This window comes from Camarhynchus parvulus, chromosome 1A (genome assembly GCF_901933205.1).
Source record: "Camarhynchus parvulus chromosome 1A, STF_HiC, whole genome shotgun sequence".
Classification (NCBI taxonomy): domain Eukaryota; kingdom Metazoa; phylum Chordata; class Aves; order Passeriformes; family Thraupidae; genus Camarhynchus; species Camarhynchus parvulus.
Window position 1 is genome coordinate 63,830,321 of NC_044586.1, and position 22,053 is coordinate 63,852,373.

General features: G+C 42.7%; 1 protein-coding gene across 1 annotated transcript in view; it reads left to right on the top strand.

Moving 5' to 3' along the window:
- BEND7 (BEN domain containing 7) overlaps nucleotides 1-22,053 on the top strand; it is a 46,698-nt gene that overhangs the window by 21,510 nt on the left and 3,135 nt on the right. The window contains 4 exon segments of the mRNA XM_030960401.1: nucleotides 216-481; nucleotides 5,350-5,575; nucleotides 10,369-10,488; nucleotides 18,526-18,573. Of these exon segments, the coding sequence (XP_030816261.1) occupies nucleotides 216-481; nucleotides 5,350-5,575; nucleotides 10,369-10,488; nucleotides 18,526-18,573 (660 nt within the window).

Sequence of the window (22,053 nt, forward strand, 5' to 3'; positions counted from 1 at the left end):
CCTCACCAGAGCTCACTGTCATTATCCCCATTGTACAGATTGGAAAATTATGCAAAGGTGATAAAACTTATTTGTTTCCCATGCACCAGCAGCCCTGAAAATCACATCACTTATCTAGAAAATAAGTTCAGTGAGTCAGTAATTTAATGGCGCATCTGTGTGGATATTCATGGGCTTTTGTCTGTAAAATTAATGCATTAATTTCTTTCATTCAGTTGGGACTCAAAACAGACAGCAGCCTCCTGTTCCTCTGATTTGTGCACAGAAGTCAACAATATCAAGAAAGAGAAATTAAAAGAGAAAACTGCCCCTCAAAGTTGTTGAAGCAGTTTCCACAAATAAGAAACCCAGCTCTCCAGAGAATGAGAAGAGGCTGACAGCAAACTCAGAACAGTCGAGTCTGCCAGCAATTGAACCCCCCCTGAAGCCAGAGACCCCTGTTTCAGGGTTTGGAATTATCCTTGAATCAGCTTCATCAGATGTAAGTTAAAATTTTAATATGCAGGATTGCAATATTTTGAAATACTGACTCTTTCAGAAGAATCAGTACTTGAGTCACATTGATGCATCTTCCCACTTTTTGTTAGAATGACCGAGCAAATCTTGGGTAGGAATGAATGGAGATGTTAGGGTTAGATGTGGGGAGTGCTCATTACAGGGTTTTGGGTCTATTTTTACAACTTCTATAAGCATGAAGTTTTCCCTTGAGTTCAAGGCTCATGTTTTTTGAGCCTTGTTCTTCATCTCTCCCAATGCCAAGAGCCACAGCTGAGATGAGGAGCCATGAAAAGTGCAAGGTGTGTAAAGCATTCACAGCCCCATCATTGCTGATGAGCCCATGTAGTGTACACATGGGTCTTTTATCCTGCCAAGGAGTATTTATGTGCTTTCCTGCTTTTCTGGTCCCACTGACTTTGGGGGACTCCTCAACTCTATAAAAATTCATATTCAGTCTTTGCTGAATTGGATTATTTGATCTTGATTGCTGTGTGTGCTAGAGTAGGGCCTCAGCCCTGTTGATGATGTCAGTGTGAGTAAAATGGCCAAAATTTGCTACTCTAAGAATATGCACTTTTCCCATAGAAAATTGCAGTAAGCATGTTTTCTTGATTCATGTACACACTGATAGAAATTCCATGTATTGGTGGATGATTGGCTTTGTTTAATGACCAAATTGATGTCATGCAAACCAGTTCACCGACAAGTAAACTGCTCATTAATTTCTCTAATATATTTTTAATTTTGATCAGGCTCTTTCCAATTTCCTAAGTACTATGAGCTAGAAATACATAATTAAATTCCGTATCAATAAGCGTAAATGAAAACAATGCAGCAGATAATATTCTATCCTTCTGGAACAGGGAACTAATAATAAAAAAGAGCAGTCAGGATAATTCAGTTACAGAGATGCAAGCCACACCACTAATTAGGTTGCAGTCTCATGCCACAGTGTCAGTGTAGTGATACAGAGTAACTAGTTTGATGCTTTTTTCAGAGGGTTTCCTTTTGTAGTACTGAGCTTAATAATGTTTGAGGTAAAGGTTTGGGGAGGACTGGTAATTTATCTCCAGTGTGCAATTGTGCTTATAATTTTTCTTTGCTTGTGGCACTCTTGTCAGCTTGAAACACGGTTTTGAAAACAGTTTTGTGCTTGCAATGGAATTTAATTTGGCTTTATGAATGTGTTTCATCGCTGGACATGATTCTTTGTAGTTGCCAGTTTGACCTAAGGAAAAAAAAGAGAAAACATTTGGCTCATAAATCAGGTCTTCATCTGTCCTTCCATGCTTGAGCCCTTGCTTGCCACAACAGTTGTTTGACTAAATTTACAGAGCCAGAACCTTGAGACAAACAAATTGATTTTGTTTTGTCTTTAGAAAGAAATCATTTGAGTTCTGAAAACAGATATATTTAATGCAAAAATAAAATGTGACCTTAAATATTTTGAGAAGGCTTAAGAAGGTCACTTCTTCGAGAACGAATGGCAGCATTATCTTTTTCTACTTTTTTATGAGCATCTCTGGTGTGGTCACAACCAGCATGTCTGTGTGCCTGAAAAACCCTGAAAGACATCTTACAAAGCACCATAAATGAATGTTCCCTTGAGAATATTCCACAGGTTGTCTGTAGTGTGTGCTGTGTCATACATCACCACTGCTGCCACTGCTATTTTGCCAACATTTATTGAACTTAAGGAAGAATCCAAGTTTAATGGGTACGAAATCAGGGCTGCCAAAACCAGTGCAATTAGTCCAGACCTGCTGAGATGAAATATTGCTACTTACAGAGGTGGAAAGTGTCTTGGTGAGACAAACCCTCAATCTGGACCATGGATCAGAGAACCTGCTTTTTCAATGCAGTGGTCTGATTACAACTCTTAGTTGAACTTGTGTTTGTTTTACAGTTGTAATTTTTCATTTATAACCTAATCATTTTTAATCTACATATTACAACCAACTAAAATATCTAGGATTAAATCTAATTCACTGCCTGGTAATTTTAGCACACCAAAAGCCTTTAGCATTCAGGTCTTCTTTATTTTGTTGTTCACAAATAGTTTACCCTCCAGTTCCTTTTGCCATGATCATTATCTATTAATAAGTGCTTTTTCTTTGAGAAATTACATTCAGAGTGATCTTGAAATTCAAATGGTTACTGATTGTCTTTGATTGAAGAATAGCTAACTACTAAAGGAAAGCAAGAATAAATCACAGTTTTGCCTCCAAACTGCTGTTTCACTTATAAACAAATTGATCCCTATAATAAGAATAAAACAATCAAAACTAAAATAATACTGACTCCTCCCCACTGGTAGAATGGTAAGATTTGAAATGTATTTTACAGCTGTATTGTAGAGTGGTTGGTGCACCTGCCAAAGTGTAATGCAGGTGTTCTAAGGTAAAACCAGGAAAGAGGGAAACCATGAAGTGAAGAGAGAAGAGGAAGAGAGAGAAAAGAAGAGGAGGGACTCATTTTTTCAGTACAAATAGAGAAGATAATAGCAGGGCCTCATGATCCTTCTGGCTTTTTGGGTTTTAAGTAGGAGGTTCCAGAAAAGGTACCACAGGAGCAGCTGGCTTTTGGTGAGGGTACCAGCCATAGTCTGGCCAGCAGGACCACTGGGGCAGTGACTGTCCCTTCATACTCAGCACTGGTGAGGCCTCACCTCAAATCCTGGTGTCAGTTTTGGGCTCCTCACAACAGAGACACTACAGGTCTGGAGCATGTCCAGAGAAGAGCAACGGAGCTGGGATATTTATCCTGGAGAAAAGGACACTCAGGGGTGGCCTTATCACTCTCTGTAACTCCCTGACAGGATGGTGTAGCCAGGTGGGTGTCAGTCTCTTCTCCCAGCTAACAAGTGATATGACAAGAGAAAATGGCCTCAAGTTGCACCACGGAAGGTTTATTTTGCATATTGGGAAAAATTTCTTCCCCAAAATGGTTGTCAAGCACTGGAACAGGCTGCCTGGGGAAGTGGTGGCAGTCACCATCCCTGGAGGTATTTAAAAGATATGTAAATGTGGCACTTGGGGATGTGGTTTAGTGGTGGGTTAATGGCTGGACTTAATGATCTTTAAGGCTTTTTCCAACCTACACTTTTCTGTGGTTCGATAATTTCTCTGCCCTGGGTGTCTGGATCATTGAGGTCATCTTAGATGGCTATCACAAGAAACAGAATAGGGCAGGTGTCCTTCAGCACCATGTCAACTGCATTCTGGTTTTTGATTTACATGAAGTAGAATTTTTCCCAAGTTGTGAACTTGGCCCACATTTATTTACTCTTGAAAATCTGTCACCAGAAGTTTAGAAGTAACATATTAAAAACCCACCTACATTTGAATATTGTCAAATGTCAGTAGCTGACTGTTTTGCTGGATCCAGCATATTCAAAGTTCTTGAGGTAAAAATCAAAATTTTCATTCAAGAACAAGCTGAGGAACTACACGCTTCTTATAATTTTGTTGTTGTTGTCTGCATATTTTAAGATTCTTCATCCTGGCTTCCCAAAGCATGGTAATCTTCAGTTTTATCACACAGTACACATCCATATCACCTGACAGTACATGCTTTGGAAATACTCACTGCAACACAATCCGTACTGATTTTTAGAAATCCATGGGAAAAGAATTACACAGCCAAATTGTTCTTAGCCTGGCAGCCCTTTCTTCTGTATAGACTCAAGATGTTTGCAGGTGATATGATGGGAGATGGCATTTGCTCTTGCTCTGTAAACTTCTTTGAAAATGCATCATCATTGCTGAATATATTTCATGTAGGGCAAAAAAAGGGCAGGTTCTTAGGAGCAAGGCTGTAATATTGGCTTATTTCCTCACATCATGATCACTGATTTTTTTAACTCCTTGCCAACTTCTAAACAATATTTTCAAAATTTTAGTTTATTCCCAATGTGTTTTCTAGATATGTAACTATTCCATGAAAAAGTCTTATCATAGGCCTTGTATGGTACTCACAGAAGAAAATTCTGCAAATGCTGTTCATGTAATTTCTGATATGTACAGACAGGGGCAGCAAAAAGACTCTTGGTAAGGGGACATTCTCAAAGGCCCATGTCTATTTTGGCCCTCAGTGTACTTGAGAGAAGACTCTTGTGAAATACAGCATGATTTTCTTTTCTCTTCTTCCCCTCCATTTCACCTTGGCAGTGATTTAAATCCCTGTGATTCACTGTTGAGGATTTTTGTACTGAAACTGTCTATCTAACATCATCCTCTTCTAAACATGCATTTTGGGACTATGAAAAGGAGGGACAAATGGATGCTCAGCAAGTGCTGGCTCCAGGGGCAACCTCAAACTCATCATGTGCTGATACTCACGTGGGCCATATCTTTGCTGGAAGCTCTCTTGGGAAGCCACATGGATTGGGCCAGTATCCGTGCATTTGTGCTTCTTGGAAGTGCCTGGCTGCCCCACAGCACACTCGTTCACAGCATTTGGCAGTGAAACAAGTCCATTAAATGGTTAGATAAATGTTCAGAAAGCATCACTTTGGAGCACTGCTCTGCGATGATCCTGTGCTTTGCCATTATTACCCAACATTGAAAGGTATCTCCTGTCTTTTTGTTAGCTGTATGCCTAGAAATGATGTCAGTAGTTGTTAACTTTTACAGACATTAGACAAGAAGTGTGATTGTTTGATTTGCCTTTTAAGGTGCTTATTCACTGATGGGGTTTGATTTCAATGAATTAGGCTGCTGTGGTCCTGAATAGCTGGGGAGAGATTCATGGTTTGATGAAGTGATTGTAAAATCTCACCAGATGCATGATTGAAGTAAAATAATGTCTTTGAATGCTCGTTTAATTAAAACATTTGTATTCTTTTGGTAGCCAGAAGTGCAACTTGCAGAAGGCTTTGATGTCTTCATGCCAAAATCACAGCTGGACTCTATACTATCAAACTACACTCGCTCAGGAAGTCTGCTCTTTAGGAAGCTGGTCTGTGCATTTTTTGATGACAAGACTTTGGCTAACTCTTTACCAAATGGCAAAAGGAAAAGAGGGCTCAACGACAACCGGAAAGGACTAGACCAAAATATTGTGGGTGCAATAAAAGGTATGTTTTCTGCTTTCTTGCCTATGTGTAATTAGAACATATTCTCAGCTAAGGAGAGTGTAAGGGGATTAGAATTTCTGATGTGTGTGAGGTCTATTAAAATATGCAGTCTTATTTTTATTCCCTTTCATTCACTTGTTAAAAATAGCTTCTACAGGGACAGCTTGTGTTAATTTTAAGCCAGTGATCCTGGTTTCTGAAGTCAGGCTCTAAGGCTGGAAACTCAATGTTCATGTAAGATAATTATTTTTTTCCTCCAGATATCAGAGATGCAAAGAAATCTTGAAAATATAATGACAGTGTAACTGATACACTTCAGTCAAGGTTCTGAGTCTTGCACTTTATTTGACTGTGTCTGCTCTGTAAATTTTTCAGTAGTTGGTGGCTGGATTGGGGAGAGATGAAGGAAGATAATAGGGGCATGAGATTTGTTTGATGCTCATAAATGCAGTGGTCCTTCTCTTGGGGGAGCAAATTTCTTGGTATGAGCACCTTTTGCTGGGTGATTTTTCCTAGCATTCACTGCTATCTAGCTTCCAGAAGAACACATGTTCCTTCAAACTCTGTGATGACAGCATATAAAGAGCTGATAATATTAGGCCAGAGTTTCTGAACTAGATTCTATTTTGAAATCTGATGTTGTAGGGACAATACCCACATTACCAAAAGGCAGGCCGAAAATAAGCTCTAAGAGGGGAGCTTATTTTAGAGGCTGTAACTTGTTCTCAGGTACAGATTGCTAACTTAGGAGACAGGGCAATAAGAAGAGCTTCTGTGAGTCCATTGGCAGCAAAAGGAGGCAGGAAAATCTTCTGCAACCACCTCTGTGCCAACTTTTGGACCCCTCTCCCCTGTGAAAGAAAGGCATTGACAAACTGGCTTGAGTCCAGTGGAGGGACCACCAAGATTTCACCACTTCCCTGCTCCAGTATCAAATGAGGGCAGGCTGAGAGAACTGGAGAGAGGATGATTCAGGAGAAACTTTCTGCTGTTCACAACTACCTAATGGGATGGTGTGGACAAGTGGAGTCAGACTCTTCACAGAGGCACAAGAGGCCCTGAACACGTGGAAAGTTGCAATTTGATAAAGAGAAGCATTTTCAACACAAGGGCTGAGCAGTGCAGTAGGGGCTCAGAGGGGCTGCAGGACCTCCACCCCTGGAAATACTCAAAATGTGACTGGTCACAGGCCAGAGCATTATGATCTAGTTGGCCATGCTTTGAGCAGCAGGCTGGGCATGGAGGCCTTCAGAGGACCCTCTCAAGTGTGCAGTTCTGCAGCAGAGTGTATGCTGTGCCTATGTCATAGTCCTGATATACCTTCCAGAGCAGCTGACAGACTTTGTTACAGTTATGCTTGTATTTAGGTTTAAATCACAAACGCCATTTTGTACCTTCTTTTCTTGAGCTCAGTAATCTGCAAAAATCTGTCTGAATTCTCTCTAGCTGTATCTCATTGTTTCTGAAAAGCTTTAATAAATAAGTTAAATGAAAGAAAGAGGAGTTCAAAATTACTTCCAAAAAACCCACTCTAATTTGAGCAGCACTTGATAAATTTTTACAGTAAATGCAACAGGACTACTGAAATAGCAGCTGGTACACACTGCAGAGAGCAGTGTTTCTCAGTAGCTAAGACTGTACTAGTGGAGCAAATTCTGAGGCTTGGCTTAAACTCTTCCCTTGAGTTTAAGAGAAGAAAGGAGGGACTTGTAGTTCCAACAGAAAAATTTAATCTGTGGTGGTACTACTAGGTACCACTGCCATAACAGTGATCTCTATTGGCATTTACAGTATTGCCCAAATGCTGGTGCCTGATCCCTGATAGGGAAGCCTGTCCCTAAAAGCTGTGATGGGGTAAAGATGCCAAGGTCTGATGTCCTGTTGGGTCTTCACTCAGTCTGGCTCCAATAGCACCCTTCTTCCCTCCAAGGAGCTGGGCTGTCAGACACTGTGGTTTCATTTATTCCAAGAAATAACTGGGCCAGTATGAAATCTCTACAAGAACAACATCATGTTGTTTGCATTATTATCATTAAGACATTCTTCTACCACGTGCCCAGATATCCTTTAGTGGCACTTTCAGTCCTTTTCCATGACAGAGATACAAAAGGCTACATTAATGACAAAAATGGGCCGAGAATTTAAAGGAGGGACTGTTTGCTTGAAAATCACTCTTCCTGTCTGAAAACATTTTCACTGCTGTCCTTAAAAGTAATTTAATGCTTCTGCAACAGAATGATTAGCCAGGGAGCAATTCTCTCTTTTGACTTTGGGTATTCAGTGGCACTTGTTGTATCAGTTGCAGTGTTTCTCCTGGGCAATCAGCTTCTCTTGTGAGTCTTTCACTCAGAACTATGGGGAAAAAAAAGATGAAAAAATAAAACTAGTCAGAAGCAGTTATTTTTCCTTTGAGTTGTTGACTAGAAATTCAGCCAGTGAAATCCTTCCCTGCAGAAATCAATGAGCTGTGTTCAGATATGTGTGATGTGTCTCTCAGGGATCCATAGTGGGACCAGTACAGTTTAATATTTTCATCAATGACAAAGGCACTGGTTTCTAGGGCACCCTCAGCAAGTTTACAGATGACACCACGCTGAGTGGTGTGGTTGGTTGACAGGAGGAAAGGGATGCCATCCAGGACCTTGGCAGGCTGGAGGAATGGGCCATGTGAACCTCCAGATGTTTAACAAGACGAAGTGCAAGGTCCTGCATCTGTGTCAGGGCAATCCCCAGTATCAGTATAGACTGGTGGATGAAGGGATTGAGAAAAGCCCTGCAGAGAAGGACTTAGGGGTACTGATAGACAAAAAATCCACAGGAGCTGTGGGCATGATTCTGTAACTCTGCTCCGCTGTGGTGAGACCCCATCTGCAGGGCTGCACCAGCTCTGGGGTCCCAGCACAGGAAACACATGGACCTGTTGGAGCAGTTCCAGAGGAGACCAGCAGGATGCTCAGAGGGCTGGAGCACCTCTGCTGTGGAGACAGGCTGAGAGATTTGAGGTGGTTCAGCCTGAAGAACACAAAGCTCTAGCAGACCTTATTGTGGCCTTTTAATATATAAAAGGGGCTTGTAAGAAAGATGAGGATGGATATTTTACCAGAGCCTGTAGTGACAGGACAAAGGGCAGTGGCTTTAAACTGAAAGAGGGTACATTTAGTTGGACATTAGGAAGCCTTTTTTTTTTGATGATGATGATGATGGTGATGAGACTATAGAAACAGTTTGCCCAGAAAAGCTGTGGGTGCTCTATGCCTGAAAGTGTTTAAGGTCAGCTTGGACAGGGCATTAAGCAATCTGAGGAAATGCAAGATATCCCTGCTTATGGCACTGGGGTTGGACTAGATGGTCTTGAAAGTCCCCTTTAAATTTAAACCAGTCTATGTTTCCATGGCAGAGGGTCTGTTAATACCATACAGCTTGGGTGGACTAGAAAGGCACGTCCCAGTTCTTGGGTAGGTCCCAATTCTTGCCTCTTTGCTGCTGCATTCCCATTCCTTTTTGTCCACCTTGTTATTTCTCTAAGCACACATTGAGCAGTTGCCTGTTTTAAGTAAGTAGGAGTCACAAGACATTGATCAGGTGCCCATTGTGTCAGATACCATATGGATTCAGAAGGGAAAGATTATTTCTACCTTCACAAAGATGATGTTTGTTGCAAATCAAACACTGTGAATGTCTGGGGATGTATTGACTTCTGTGGGCAGCCCTCAGAGTTGGTCTGATGTCCTTGTAGATCAGAGTGCCCAGCAAAGTGTTGCTGATGCCTGCCTTGCTATCATTTTGTGAAGCTGTTAGCATGGAAGGAGTTTGGAGGGGGGGATTACTTAGCAGGTAGTGCTGCTTCAAAGTGTGTGTATGAAAATACTGAAATTGTCATTTTTTGTTGCCCATTTCCCGATCCCATTTGTGTGATACTCGTTCTCAAGGATTACAAATCCCTTGAGCTGGGACCAGCTTTCTCTCTTTGTTTGCCAGTCATAATTGGACACTGGGCTCTGAGACCTCTGACCAAGTTTACAATAGCAATACTAACAGCAAGAATATTTTTTCTATTTCTGCACTTATTTATTTTTTGCATGCCTCTCAGTTGCATCAATTGCATTAGTTTCACTCCATTTATAATTCTGTATTTTTGGTATAACACTGTTAGGTTTGTTGTAAATATGGATTTAAAGATAATGTTGACTCTCTCTGTGCCTTTTTTACAAAACACAAAATTGGACCTGTAGGATATTTTTTTTCTCAGTAATAGTGCCTTTTTTTTTTTAGTAGCTTTATAAAAATTCTATTCCATCTGGTTTGGCAGTATAAAAACTGTGGAGATTTCCACAGTGGTGGGACTTTACTCTTTCATGACTTTGCCTGCAGCCTTAGGAACCTGACCAAGAGGCCACCAAATGACCAGATCTTCAGTTCTCTATCTTACCATATGGAAGGCAGGATTAACAAGTGCCTGCCACATCTGAGACTCAGTTCTAAGTGCACTGTTATTTTTCTGTGATCATTTTGTGTGAAATTCATGAAGACATCAGGTGTAGAACATTTCTCTGGGACAGGCTTTTATACATAGTAATGATGCCATTCCTGTGATATTTATGCAGCCAAGTCACTTCTGAATGGTGAACTTGTGAAACACTGAGTTGGGATTTATTCTCTCAATCCTACAATTGGCCATTAAAATTCTGTATGATAATGGAGTAATTTCATATATTTTGATTATCACCCTCTCCCATCTCCTTTTCTCCATTTTTGGTGGCATGTTTCAAAAATGTGGTATCTTTTTATTTCAGTCTTTACAGAAAAATACTGCACTGCTAACCATGTGGATAAACTTCCTGGTCCTAGGGACTGGGTCCAGATTCTTCAGGATCAAATTAAACTTGCAAGAAGACGATTAAAAAGAGGTTCAGGTATGTATAAAAATATGAGTTACAACATGTGAGTGTAAGATTAAAAGCTTAGAGCCTTTGTATCCACAGAAGTATTTTTCCTGTTGACTGTAGAGTTGTACTTGTTCATTCTATGAAAATTAGAACTCTTAACACTTTAGCAGGTTTTGTGGGTTTGGAATAGTAGCAGGTTTAGGAGCTGTCTCTACAGACCAGTTAAGTTTGAGTGTTTCTCAGATGTTGTCTCCTTTCCTTTAGCATCCAAACTCTTCTTCCCAGAAATTAGCTGATCCATCCAGGGTTGCAAGTAGAAGTTTTTTAATTCTGTGTTATTTAGTCTGACAAGCCACTGACTGTACTGTTAACACATAACCCAACTGACCTTTCCCTCTAAACTGTATGTGTCTGGAAGAATAGATGAGTCTTCTCACATTCCTTGTGAAAGAATCAGAAAAACAAACCCAAAACAAAAAAGAAAAGCCAGCCACCCACCCTGGTTGTGCCAGCAAGGCTCTGCAATACGTGGGAGGCAGCTTGCCAGCAGTGACAGGTAATCTAGGCAGGGTTTTGCAGCAAAGCTGCTCAGCCTGGGCTGGGATAACCTGGATGCTTGGGACCAGCCTGCAGCGAGCTCATTGCTGAGCTTTCACCCTGACAGCATGTGGCTCCTGAGCCCTCAGCTCCAGCCATGAGTGTGCAGCCTGGATATCCCCAGTGGGGTTCTTGGGAAAGCAGTGTTACTGATTAGGAGACATGTACTTACCTTATAAACCATAACCTTTCCCATCTTCATCCCTCCAGTCCTACAAGGGGCTTTCTCCACGAGGCTTCACTTCCCCTTTCTCAGCCTGCAGGTTTCTTAAGGCTCTCTCAGGGTTGTATTTCTTGCCTGTCTCTCCCTGGGCATATCTGACATTGTTGTCTGAGGCACTTCACTTGTGCCACCTCCTTAAACACAGTCCTTTGCTGTTACTGTATTTAGCTGCCTGCCTTTTCCCCTCTTCCCTTCTGCCTATCAGCACAATTAAGTGCCTGTTAGCATCCATGGGATGGGAAAAACCTGATGGTTCCACAGGGGATGCTCACCCTGTAGTCCCTGGTGGTGAGTGAGACCACAGGAAATGTCCTCCTCATCTCCCTATCTCACAGGGCCAACCTTTCCAAAGCTGCATTTCTGAAACACACACTCAGGCTGGCATCTGAAATCATTCTCCACGATGTTATTAATGCCAGGAGGGAAAAGCATAAGAGAGAGGAAAATGAGAAACACCCAGAGACAGAAATAACGCAGGGGGAGGACAAAAGTGCAGATTATTCAGTAGCATAAGCTTCCCAGGGTAGAGAAACAAACCAGCACTGGCCTTAAAAAGGGTTTCTTGTGTGTTGGGGGAGGGAGGACAGAGGGATACGAGATAATCTCGTTAAAGGCAGTGTCAGATTACTGGTGTTGTACAACAGGATTGTTTTCTGCCCCTTCCAAAGCTGCCTTTGGGCCTCCCCAGGACAGGAGGGTGGAAGTGGGATGTCAGGCTACAGTAAGGTGAAGGGTGCAGTGCAGGATATGGGGATCAGAGGGTCCTTGGGTTGTCTGCAGAAGATCCCTCAGGAAAGAGGATTGACCTAATTTTGTTTTGATTTTTATTTTCTTTCATCCTTTTTTATTTGCTTTTCTTCTTGCCTCTGCAGGATATTAATTAAAATGACAATGACATTCAGCTTTTGCTTTTCAAATGGGGCCACCTCTATCTCTGGTCCTTGCTCAGGATGGGAGAATCTAAGCAGGGGATTTTGTATGTAAGCTAGCAAGACTATGAAGGAAAATAAGCAAAGCTGAGTAGTGTGCCAGAATCAGATAGGCTCCCCTGTCTGTGCTGCAGAGGGAAGGTAACTTGTTCACCTGTATGTGGATGCACAGTGAGCAGCAGTGTACCTAGCAGCCCCTCAAGCTTATTTGTTGAAAAAACCCCTGCACAATACCTAGATTGGTAGAAAAGCTCTTTTTTTTGTGCTGTTTACTGGCCAATCTCTGAAGTGCCCCAGTTTCTCTCTAATGTGGCCACAGTCTGTTTTCAGTGTGTCAGGAGTGACTGAACACAGCATTGTGGCCACTTGCATCTTTCCAGCCACTGCCATCTCCTCTGGTGGCTGTAGCTAGCCCAGCCTGACCTTGCTCTGAAGCAAAGAAGTTTCCCAGGCCTTTGTGACAGTAAAACAGTAGATGGGAGCAGAGAGGCAGGAGCAGACAGCTGGTTGCAGTAACATCCTTGTGTTGTTGAAAGAAGATTTGTTGGTACTTTTATGCTACAGTTGTGAGCTTCTGATATGAGGAATCTAGAACTGACCAGGCAACAGATCCATCTATTCCTGTATTTTGTGTCCAGCACTGGCTGTTAGCTGATGCCTGGGGAGGTCTGTAGAATCAAGGGAAGGATGTTGTGGGGTTTGGTAGGGTAGTCTCTCAGCCCTCAGCAGCTTTATCCTGATATAGAACTAGTGATGTTGGAATTATGCACAGTTTCTCTATTTATTGTGAAACCATACCAAAATTGTGTGTAATTTAGAGACCAAAACAGGAGTGGAGAGCAAACATGGAGGGAGAAGCTCTTCCAGACCTTCATGTTGTAAACCTTGGCTTTTAAGTATTTTAAAACTATGGGACTTCCAGCCACTGGGATGTGGGATTCATCACTCTTCTGGCTGAGCTCTTGAGCTCTCCCAGTCTGCTTGTGGCCACTGGAGCAGAAGCTGAGCAAGTGTCCTATGTCCATACTCCCAGGTCATTCTCTTTGAGTTTTGTCTCCACTTGCTCACAGGAACATGTCAGCTGATCTTGTGGGGATAGGCTGAGGTGCCCAAAGAACAAATCTGAGCCACCAGTTATCTAACTTCACCCAGGACTTTCTGACCCAATGTGTCTCCCTGGTGCTTGATCTCATTATTTATCTGCATCACTTCCTGGTTTGTCATAATGCACAGGCTTTATATGGAAAAAGCTTAAGATGATCCATTTATTTCAGAGGTCACAAGACAACTTTTTAGTCAGCACTGTGTTGGGCTAAATTTTAATAGCAGAAGTATTTAAGAGGAGGGACAGGCTTTTCATCCTGCTTGCCTTCCCCCAAGCCATTCAGTGCATCCTCTGTTGAGTTTTTCATTTCAAATCAGACAGCAAGACACTGCATTCATGAGCAGCCCTCTCCACTTTATCCTGTGGAACATTATTTCAGTCTCAAAATGTAAATCCTGCTCTATCTTTCAATTACAGTAATAATTTCAGAGAATTCTATCAAACAACTGGGGTGGATCTGCTTTTTGTAGCCCCTTCTATAGGGTGTACTCCCATGAGTGTTTCCAAATTAAATGAAATTATGATCACTAGATCATAGATGCTGCCCAGCTCCAACCTTATTTACCATATTTGGCTCATCTCCTAGAATTAGGGACTGAAAAAGCTCCTTATTTCAAAAGCTAATCAAAAAAAACACTTAAAAATTCTGCTTTCTAGAAAATAGTTCCCCCGTGTAGATTTTGAAAGGTTGTTATCCTAAGCCAAATAAAAATTCATTTACGTTCGGAATCAATGACAATATTTTTCATCGCTGGGAATATTCTGTTTTATTTAATTTATTTATTTTGCTTCAGCTTTTTCTTAGTTCTTTTAGATTATTGCCTGAGATCTGAGACTTGGGTAGGGTTTTTTTATTTGTTAGATCTGAGAATAAAGCTGCCGCTGCCATTAAATTTTTATTGGCCCTGTTCAGTCTTTTCAAAATTTCACAAGTTAGCTGTCACAAAGGGGAGAAGAGACTGTGAGGTTAATGTTACAAACAGATGTTATAATTAAAATTAAAGAGTATGATAATATTCTTCAGCCTTGACTACTGGTCCCATGTCATGCCAACAGCAGAGCATAGTGGAGCACAGCTTCATCATGCCAGGTCTGTCTTCTCCCAGAAGAGGAGCTGAACTGTTTTGGTGGATGGGATGGGATGCAAAGTTGCCCTGGAAGGAAAGAAGTCAAGGGAAGTGCGTGTGCATGGGTTCCCCTCTTAAAGCAGCATGAATTACAATGCAAATTGCCTCATAATTTACGGTGCTGGGCTTGCCCCAGCGTGGTCCCTTCGCCCTGCAAAAGAGAACAAGAGCTGGTGTCTGGTGGCCTTGCCAGTGGCAGCACAGAGGGACACAGTCAGCCATTATCACAGAGATCTTAAATGGGTAAAATCAGAGGGAGCTGGCTGGCTGTTCCTGTCACCTCTGTGCAGGCACTGCATTCGAGCCTTTTGATTACTAAACTCTCCATCCATTAATAAGCAGCAGGTCAGGGTTCACACATCTCCCACAGTAAGTTCTTCCTCCCTTTTTATGTTTTGAAGAGCCCGTGAGCCATTATTCCATAGCAGCTGTCCATGGGAAAGCTGATGCTGTGGGGTAATATGTAATAACAATAATATGTAAATTACCACACTGTGGGATTCCTGGGGCTGTCCTGTGCAGGGCCAGGGGTTGGATGATCCTTGTGGGTCCCTTCCAGCTCAGGATATGCTGTGATTCTGTTCTAACACTGCCACAGTCCATGGGCTGTTCATGCCCAGTGATTATTTGTGCATAACCTGGAGCCTTTGGATTGCCTGACTCCTTAAAGGAAAATACAGCAGTTTTGGAAAACGTGCTGCAAACGTTCAGGCAAGATTCATTTAAATAAATCACATGCCATGATACTTCATCCTTTAATTGTTTTTTAAAATTAACATTACTTTATTGCAATGTAAAATAGTGGGGAAGAAGGAAAAAATATTTATCATTTTTTCCCTGGGAATATGCTTTTCTCCCATGTCCTTGTTCAAACTGCTGCTTCCATTGTTTTACATGAGGCTTTTTCTTCTTTCTGTTTTTCTTCAGCCTTCTGATTCCCTGGTTTCTGCTTTTGACATAATATCTACATGTTGCAAGAGATTAGGTTGATTTTTGCTTAGCAATACACACAGGGCCAGGAAGGATGTAGAATGAAGTGCAGCATTGGTACAGTGTGTTTGTGGCCAGTATTTTAGATAAAAACCAGCAATATTAAAATAGTAACTGCTGTATTCAACTTCCCAGCCCTGAGCACATATGTACTTCTTTCCAGGAAAGCAGCAAGTGTACACTTAACAGACAGACATGTACCTCAGAAGCTACACAATCTGGGGGGAACCTAAGGAAATGACTACCAGCATTATTTTGCAAGGTCTGCAGCACTCTATCTGAGCAAAGGACAGAGAAGAGGCTCTGAGTTCCCACAGTAGGCTCTCTTCCTGCTTGCCTTGTCTTGAAAGCTGGCCCAGGACAGTGAGGTTTGGCTGGCAGTCTGTGGGTGTGGTTGTCAAAGGCAAACCTTCCTTTCTTCTTGGAATGACATGTAAGAGACTGGTGGTTTATATCCATGTTAGGAGGGCAAGATGTTTGCCATTCCCCTGTGTTATTTCCAGCTTCACCTGGAGCTGCAATTACACATCCAGTTTCATAAAACAAATCCTGGCAGCTGCTGAGAAGAGTGAGTAGCTCTCTGGGCATCTGCTGTGCTCCCACTCCCTTTCTGGTGCTGGCACAGGCATTCCTGTGGCCATGTTGTCAGTTTTTAACTGGATCTGATCTTGGTGACTGTATAAACATTCATGTGCTGGCATGAGGAATGAGACTGGAACAATTGGTGGAGAGCTGAACCTCGTTTATCAGTCTTCTGCCAGATTAAAATGGCCAGGTAACTTCTGGTTCTGTAGAGTTGAAGACTCAAGTCCTTACCTTCTGGAAGTTCTTTGTTTCCATTTGTTTCTTTCTGTATTATTGCTTTCATCTGGTGTAGGAAGAGTTAGGCAGAAAGGTGGCCACGTCTCTGGAGCTACTTCACGAATTGCTGCAGAAATTTCTAGAAAAGCTGTCACTACAGTGGGCAGCCCATTGGTACCACCCTTGATATTCATAGAGGGAATGCTGTCCAGTCCTTTGCCAGCACTCAGATCCAGCCTCCCCCATTTTTGTAGCTTGGCTCCCTTCTACCCAAGGGGCCAGATGCAGCTTTGTCCTTGTGTGCTGAGTTGTGCCACAGAATCACCTGGTGCAGGTAGTTCTTCACAGCATTGCTAGAAGTTAGCCTCAGACTTCTCAGACAGGATTTTTAAAGCCATGTAAATCCCATTGGCTGAGTTTTGCCTTCTCATTGCACCATGCTGTCTCCTCCCTTACACATCCAGTCCTTCTATCACTGAGAGTCTGGTCCAGATTCAAACCAGCCTAGGTGATCCCTTCCCATTTAGTTCCCTCCAAAATTCAAGGTTTTCACAGTGAGCTGTACCAGGCACTGAATTTGTTCCTGCTCAGGGTGCCACCTTTCACAGAAAGCAGAGAAAGGTCTCAATTCCACTGAGTCACTTGCAAGTCTGTGCCATGAACTTACCAGGGCTCTGCATTTAAACCTTTTGTGGGAGGAAAGCTGCCTGATACTAGGGTTTTAGTTTGTTTATGTTTTCTTTGGTTCAGTTAATTTTGCAGAACTGAGAGCACATAGCTAAAAACTAACCTGACATCCAGGCATGAGGGAGAGACAGTAGTCTCTTGGACCAGGGATGGAGAGACAAGGGTTGATGGATTACATTAGAAAACTAATGTAGATTAGGAGGTGGATTAGACATTATCATCATGAAGGCAACAACTGAACATCCTCATATGCAGAGCCATGATAAAGATAATCAGGACAGTTGGCTTAGTCTCAAGTGGGAGGTGAACTGAGTTGCTTAGTTGATCTGCAGCCTTGGTTTTGATCCCTGTGGATATTGTGCAGTGAATGGATGTGAGCAGATATACATCCACCACACAGACTTTGTACATTGTAGTTCATAGGACAAGGGGTGATCATTTTAAAATACAACATGGTTGATTTAGATTAGATGTAAGGAAGAATTTTTTACAATGAGGTGCTGAAACACTGGCACAGGCTGCTCAGAGAGATGCTGGATGCCCCATCCCTGGAATTATTCAAGGTCAGGGCTCTGAGCAACCTGATCTAGTTGAAGCTCTCTCCCTGCTAATTTCAGGAGGGTTGGACTGGGTGACCTTTAAGATCCCTTCCAACCCAAACTATTCTGTGATTCAGTGATAATGGGCTTGTCCTGTATGACCACACCTCATTTGCTGAAGTGCCCTCAAAGATCTCATTGTGCTTCAAAGGCCTTAAATATCATGCTGCAGTGCCAAAAGACAAAGGTAATAGGATTTTGACTAGGGCTTGTTTAGGTTAGGCACGGATTTCCTGTTACACACCTTTGATTTACTCAGGGTTCACATGCACGTCCCAGGTACTACAGCCTAACAAGTCCCTGCACATCTGCTGAGTGAGGCAAGCTATGTCTGTGCATTCCCTTGGCCTCTGGCAAACACAAAATTAACAAATTAGGCTTTTAGCCTCCCTTCACCGTGGGCCAAATTAAGTCAAATGCTCTTGCATAAGCTGTGGGTTGAAAGCATGTGTGTAGATACACATTAATTGCCAGTGTGGTCACATGCTTTTTTTAATTACACTGGGCACCCACCTGCGTTTCTGAAGACACTTTGCCCTAGTAAATCTGTCCCCTGCAAAGTGAGCTTGCCTGTGGTCATGGGAAGTTAGGGTGCAGAAATGGGAGTGTTCCTTTCCCTGCAGGCATGGGATGACTGTCGGTGGGTGGAGTTCCAGCCTGCAAGCTCTTCCTCTAAGGACTGCTGGGAACTTTTGTTGTGGCTTTATCAAGTGATAACAACTCCTCTTATCATACAGATATCCTGAAACCTTAAAAAGAACAAGTGTTACTCCATCCCATTGCTGGTACAATTGCTTCTTAATACCCAACTGCCTCTTCCAAGTTTGCATTCTTATTATATGACCTTTTCCTCCAAGCAGTGAGTTTTTAACAGAGCACTTGCAAATTTGCAGCTGAGGAAAGTAGATAGAAAATGCAAAACCACTTCACAGTCTGCAGCTTTTTAATCGCATTCCCGTATTCAGTAAAAGTAATGAGATTTCTTGTTTATATTTGTAATCAGCAGAGGCAACTGACTGTGATGAGAAGCCGGACATTTCTCTACTACAAACAGGTAAAATGCATGAAAATTTTTATCAGTCTTCCGTATGTGTTTTTGTTTATTTATGGCACAGAAGCACTTTTCAATAATCCTGACTTGCCATGTACAGCTGGGTAATTGCACACAGGGCTTTGCTATCTAAAGTTTTGAATGGTCTGTGTTAAAAAACAAATGCATCAGAATCTTACAATTTTCCCCTCAATTTCATATTCATAAAACCTCAAGGTCCATGGGAGCAGCTAAGCTAATAAGGCCTGTAAGTTACACTTGTTATGCCAGATAGGGACTTGTGCTCATCCCTGATATTTCTGGGAGTGTTTTTTATCTCTTAACAGAGTTATTGGTAGGGACAAACACAATCACTTGTAGTGTCATGTCTGTTGAGTTCTTGGCTGTATTAGCCATAATATCTTGGACTCACTGGATTGCAGACATTTTTACATGCTAGTTGAGTGTTAGTTTACTTGTTCTTGAAGTGCAGCCACCCTGCCTTAAAAGCCTGACAATTGCTATGCAGCAGCTTGGCTGTGCAGCTGTGTAGTCTGGGAAATAACATTTTTCCACACTGTTGAATTTGGTGCTGAAATCACCAGACTGAGACTGAAATTTGAAGCACCCTCACATTAAGAGTTAGTCCATCAGTAGGTGCCATGATGGTAGGAGCTGAGCTGCCATCCTCTGAAAATCCAATGGGGCCAGAGTCTGGGGAGATGGTTCCCTGCATTTCAGAGTCTGTAATGTCACCGAGATGCTGCTTCTAATCCCCAAATGAGAGAGGATCTTGGGCAGACAAATAACGTCATTGATTAGAGTGCGGTTTTGTGTTATTTCGTTTAACAACAAAGGATGGTTGGAGATCAGCAATGCCACTGCTGAAAGAGCAGGACAGGGCTGGTACTGAGTTTCTGAGCACACCACACTGTACCTGACAGCTGTGGGGAGCACGGGAGACTACTGGTGCCCATCACAGCATCTGTCTCCTGTGCCAGGCCTCCCTAATCTCTCTTGCACAAGGGCTGGAGAAGGAGCTTTCACACCACGCTGCTGTGCGCTGGAGCAGCAGCTGCCAGCCGTGGAGCACTGTTGGAGCACGTGCAGTTACTAAGGAATAGGAGCAGCAGAGCAGTTGGGAGGACAAGCAGCTTTAGTCTGGCTCTGGCAGGGACCCAGGGGGGGCTGGGAGCACGCGCTGCCTGGGATCCGCCGTCCTGCTTTCCTGGCTGAATAATATGGCAGGCTACGGCTGGGATGAAAGATGCAGGAAGCTCTGCTTTGAAAGGTCCCTTCCAAGCAACATCCTGTTGGTTTCTTTTATCAGGGAGGGAAGCAATTCCGCTGTGAGAGGACCCTAATAAAGGTTGTTAACGTGGTGTAGTGTTATCTCTTCATTGCTCTGGAGCAGAATGAACAGTTTGCTGTAGGTTTCTTGGAGCAGTTTCTGTAGTCACTGCTCGGGTCGTGCATCAGGGATGGAGATGAACGTGCTGAGGTGGTTGTGATAGAGAAGGCGACTCCCTTTCCACTCCACTGCAGATCACCCCTGTGGTCTGCTTGCTTGTACACCTTTGGGCATCCATGCATGCAGCTTTGGAGCTGAAATGCTTGTATGTGATGTGTACTGCTCCACACTACCTGTGGAAGGATGCCTAAATAAACCATGCTGCAGTTTGCATTGGGGGGGAGGTGATGCTCACAGGCTGTGAGCCAAGAATTTGACTCACACCCATTATTATATGTGTGCTAGTGCCTCTTTATAGGACAGATCTGTGTAATATCATACTGTTGTTGGAAGCAGATTATTTAAAGTGATACACAGACAGTATAATGACAGTAATTATGAGACAGAGCCAAAATATAGCTGCTTTGTATCAAGGAATGCAGCAAAAGAGGTGGAATATGATTTTTACAGGGGTCTTTCCCTGTTTTAGTACAGCTGGTTTTACAAAAGGGTGCTTGACAGGTTCTTTAAAGAGAGTCTGCATGCAATTTATTTAGCTGTCTTCTCTGTTTAGCTTGAAAAATCTTTGGGGAAAAGTCTCTCTGACTGTATTTGTGCAGTGCCTCATGCCATGGGCCTTGGTTGCAGATGACAGCTAATACCAGATAAATCATGGCCTCAGGTACTAGGAAAAATTTCTTCCCCAAAAGTGTTGTCGAGCACCAGAACAGGCTGTCCAGGGAAGTGGTGGAGTCATGGTCCTGGGAGGTATTGAAAAGATGTGTAGATGTGGCACTTGGGGACATGGTTGTTGGTGGACTTAGCAGTGCAGGATTTTAAGTATCTTTTCCAACCTAAATGATCCTGTAATTCTGTGATCAGTGGTTAACCTGGTGCTTTGATGTAATAAAACCAGAGTGAATTGGGTTGGTTGAGGGGATCTTGCAGGTGACTGGATGGGGAGAAAAGATGTGGGGGTATCGGAGCTATCCATGAACACTTCCTCTCTTGATCTTCAATAACTGAACAAACTGTGAAGCAAAAGCACCCAGGGAGAATTATTTAAATCAATGATAAGCTTTGGTGCCAAAAAATAAGGGAAATCTCAGATGCCTTAAATCTGCCTTTCCAGCTCTGTCAGTCCTGCCTGTGACACCAATGCCATTATGAACGAGATCTGGGTATATGTGGACTATGAGTGCTGGAATGTCTCAGTCTGTATGATTTTGGATTGTAGCCTCTGGCTGACACTTCATTTGGGACACCTCAGTCAGAGGTGTGGTTGCTCTCAACTCCCTCCATCGTTGGTGGGAAGAGAGCTGCTTCCAGAGGGAAGGCCAGGTCAGCTGCAGTTGTGTTTGGAGGTGTCTCTCTTTTGGTGCCAGCAGGACCAGGCTCTGAGTGCAGTTAATTGGTGCCAGTGCCCACAGCCAGGTCTGAACCAGCTCCCTCTGTGCCCACAAACTAGCAAAGTCCTGGGATTTCAGGAGAGCAGGAGATGCTTTGTTTTCAGAAAGCTCTTTTGGAACTCAAAAGCCTGGTAAAAATAATGAAGCTGGTACATCCTCATAAAGCTAAGACATTTTTCCCAATTATATTTTAGCACTCCTGAACAGAAATTATGCTCCTGTGTTAAAATCACCCTCTATAGTAAGAGGGCCTTGGCTTTAAAGGCTGTTGATTGAAGGGTGTTTAAAGTAAATTGGAAGAACTGTGGCAGTTAAACTTGCTGGGAACTTTGGTTCATTGACAGATAAATCTCAAGAAAATACTAGAAGAATTGCCCCTAACAAATGTTATCAAAGCTCATGTCTCAGAGAATTCCAGCTTTTGCACCTAAGCAAAGCTGCAGGCTGTGTCCAGACCTGAGCTGAGATAGATCAGACAGCTCTGGGGGTAATTATCCTGGGCTCAGTGGAAAGGCTGATTAGTTTCTTGGTGATACAGGATACCTGGAGGGTGTGAGATAGATCTTTATCAGGATGAGGATGTGGCACCTTTTAGAGTCTTTTCTGTGTAAGATGGTATTGTGAAAAGGCTCATCTTCTTTCAGT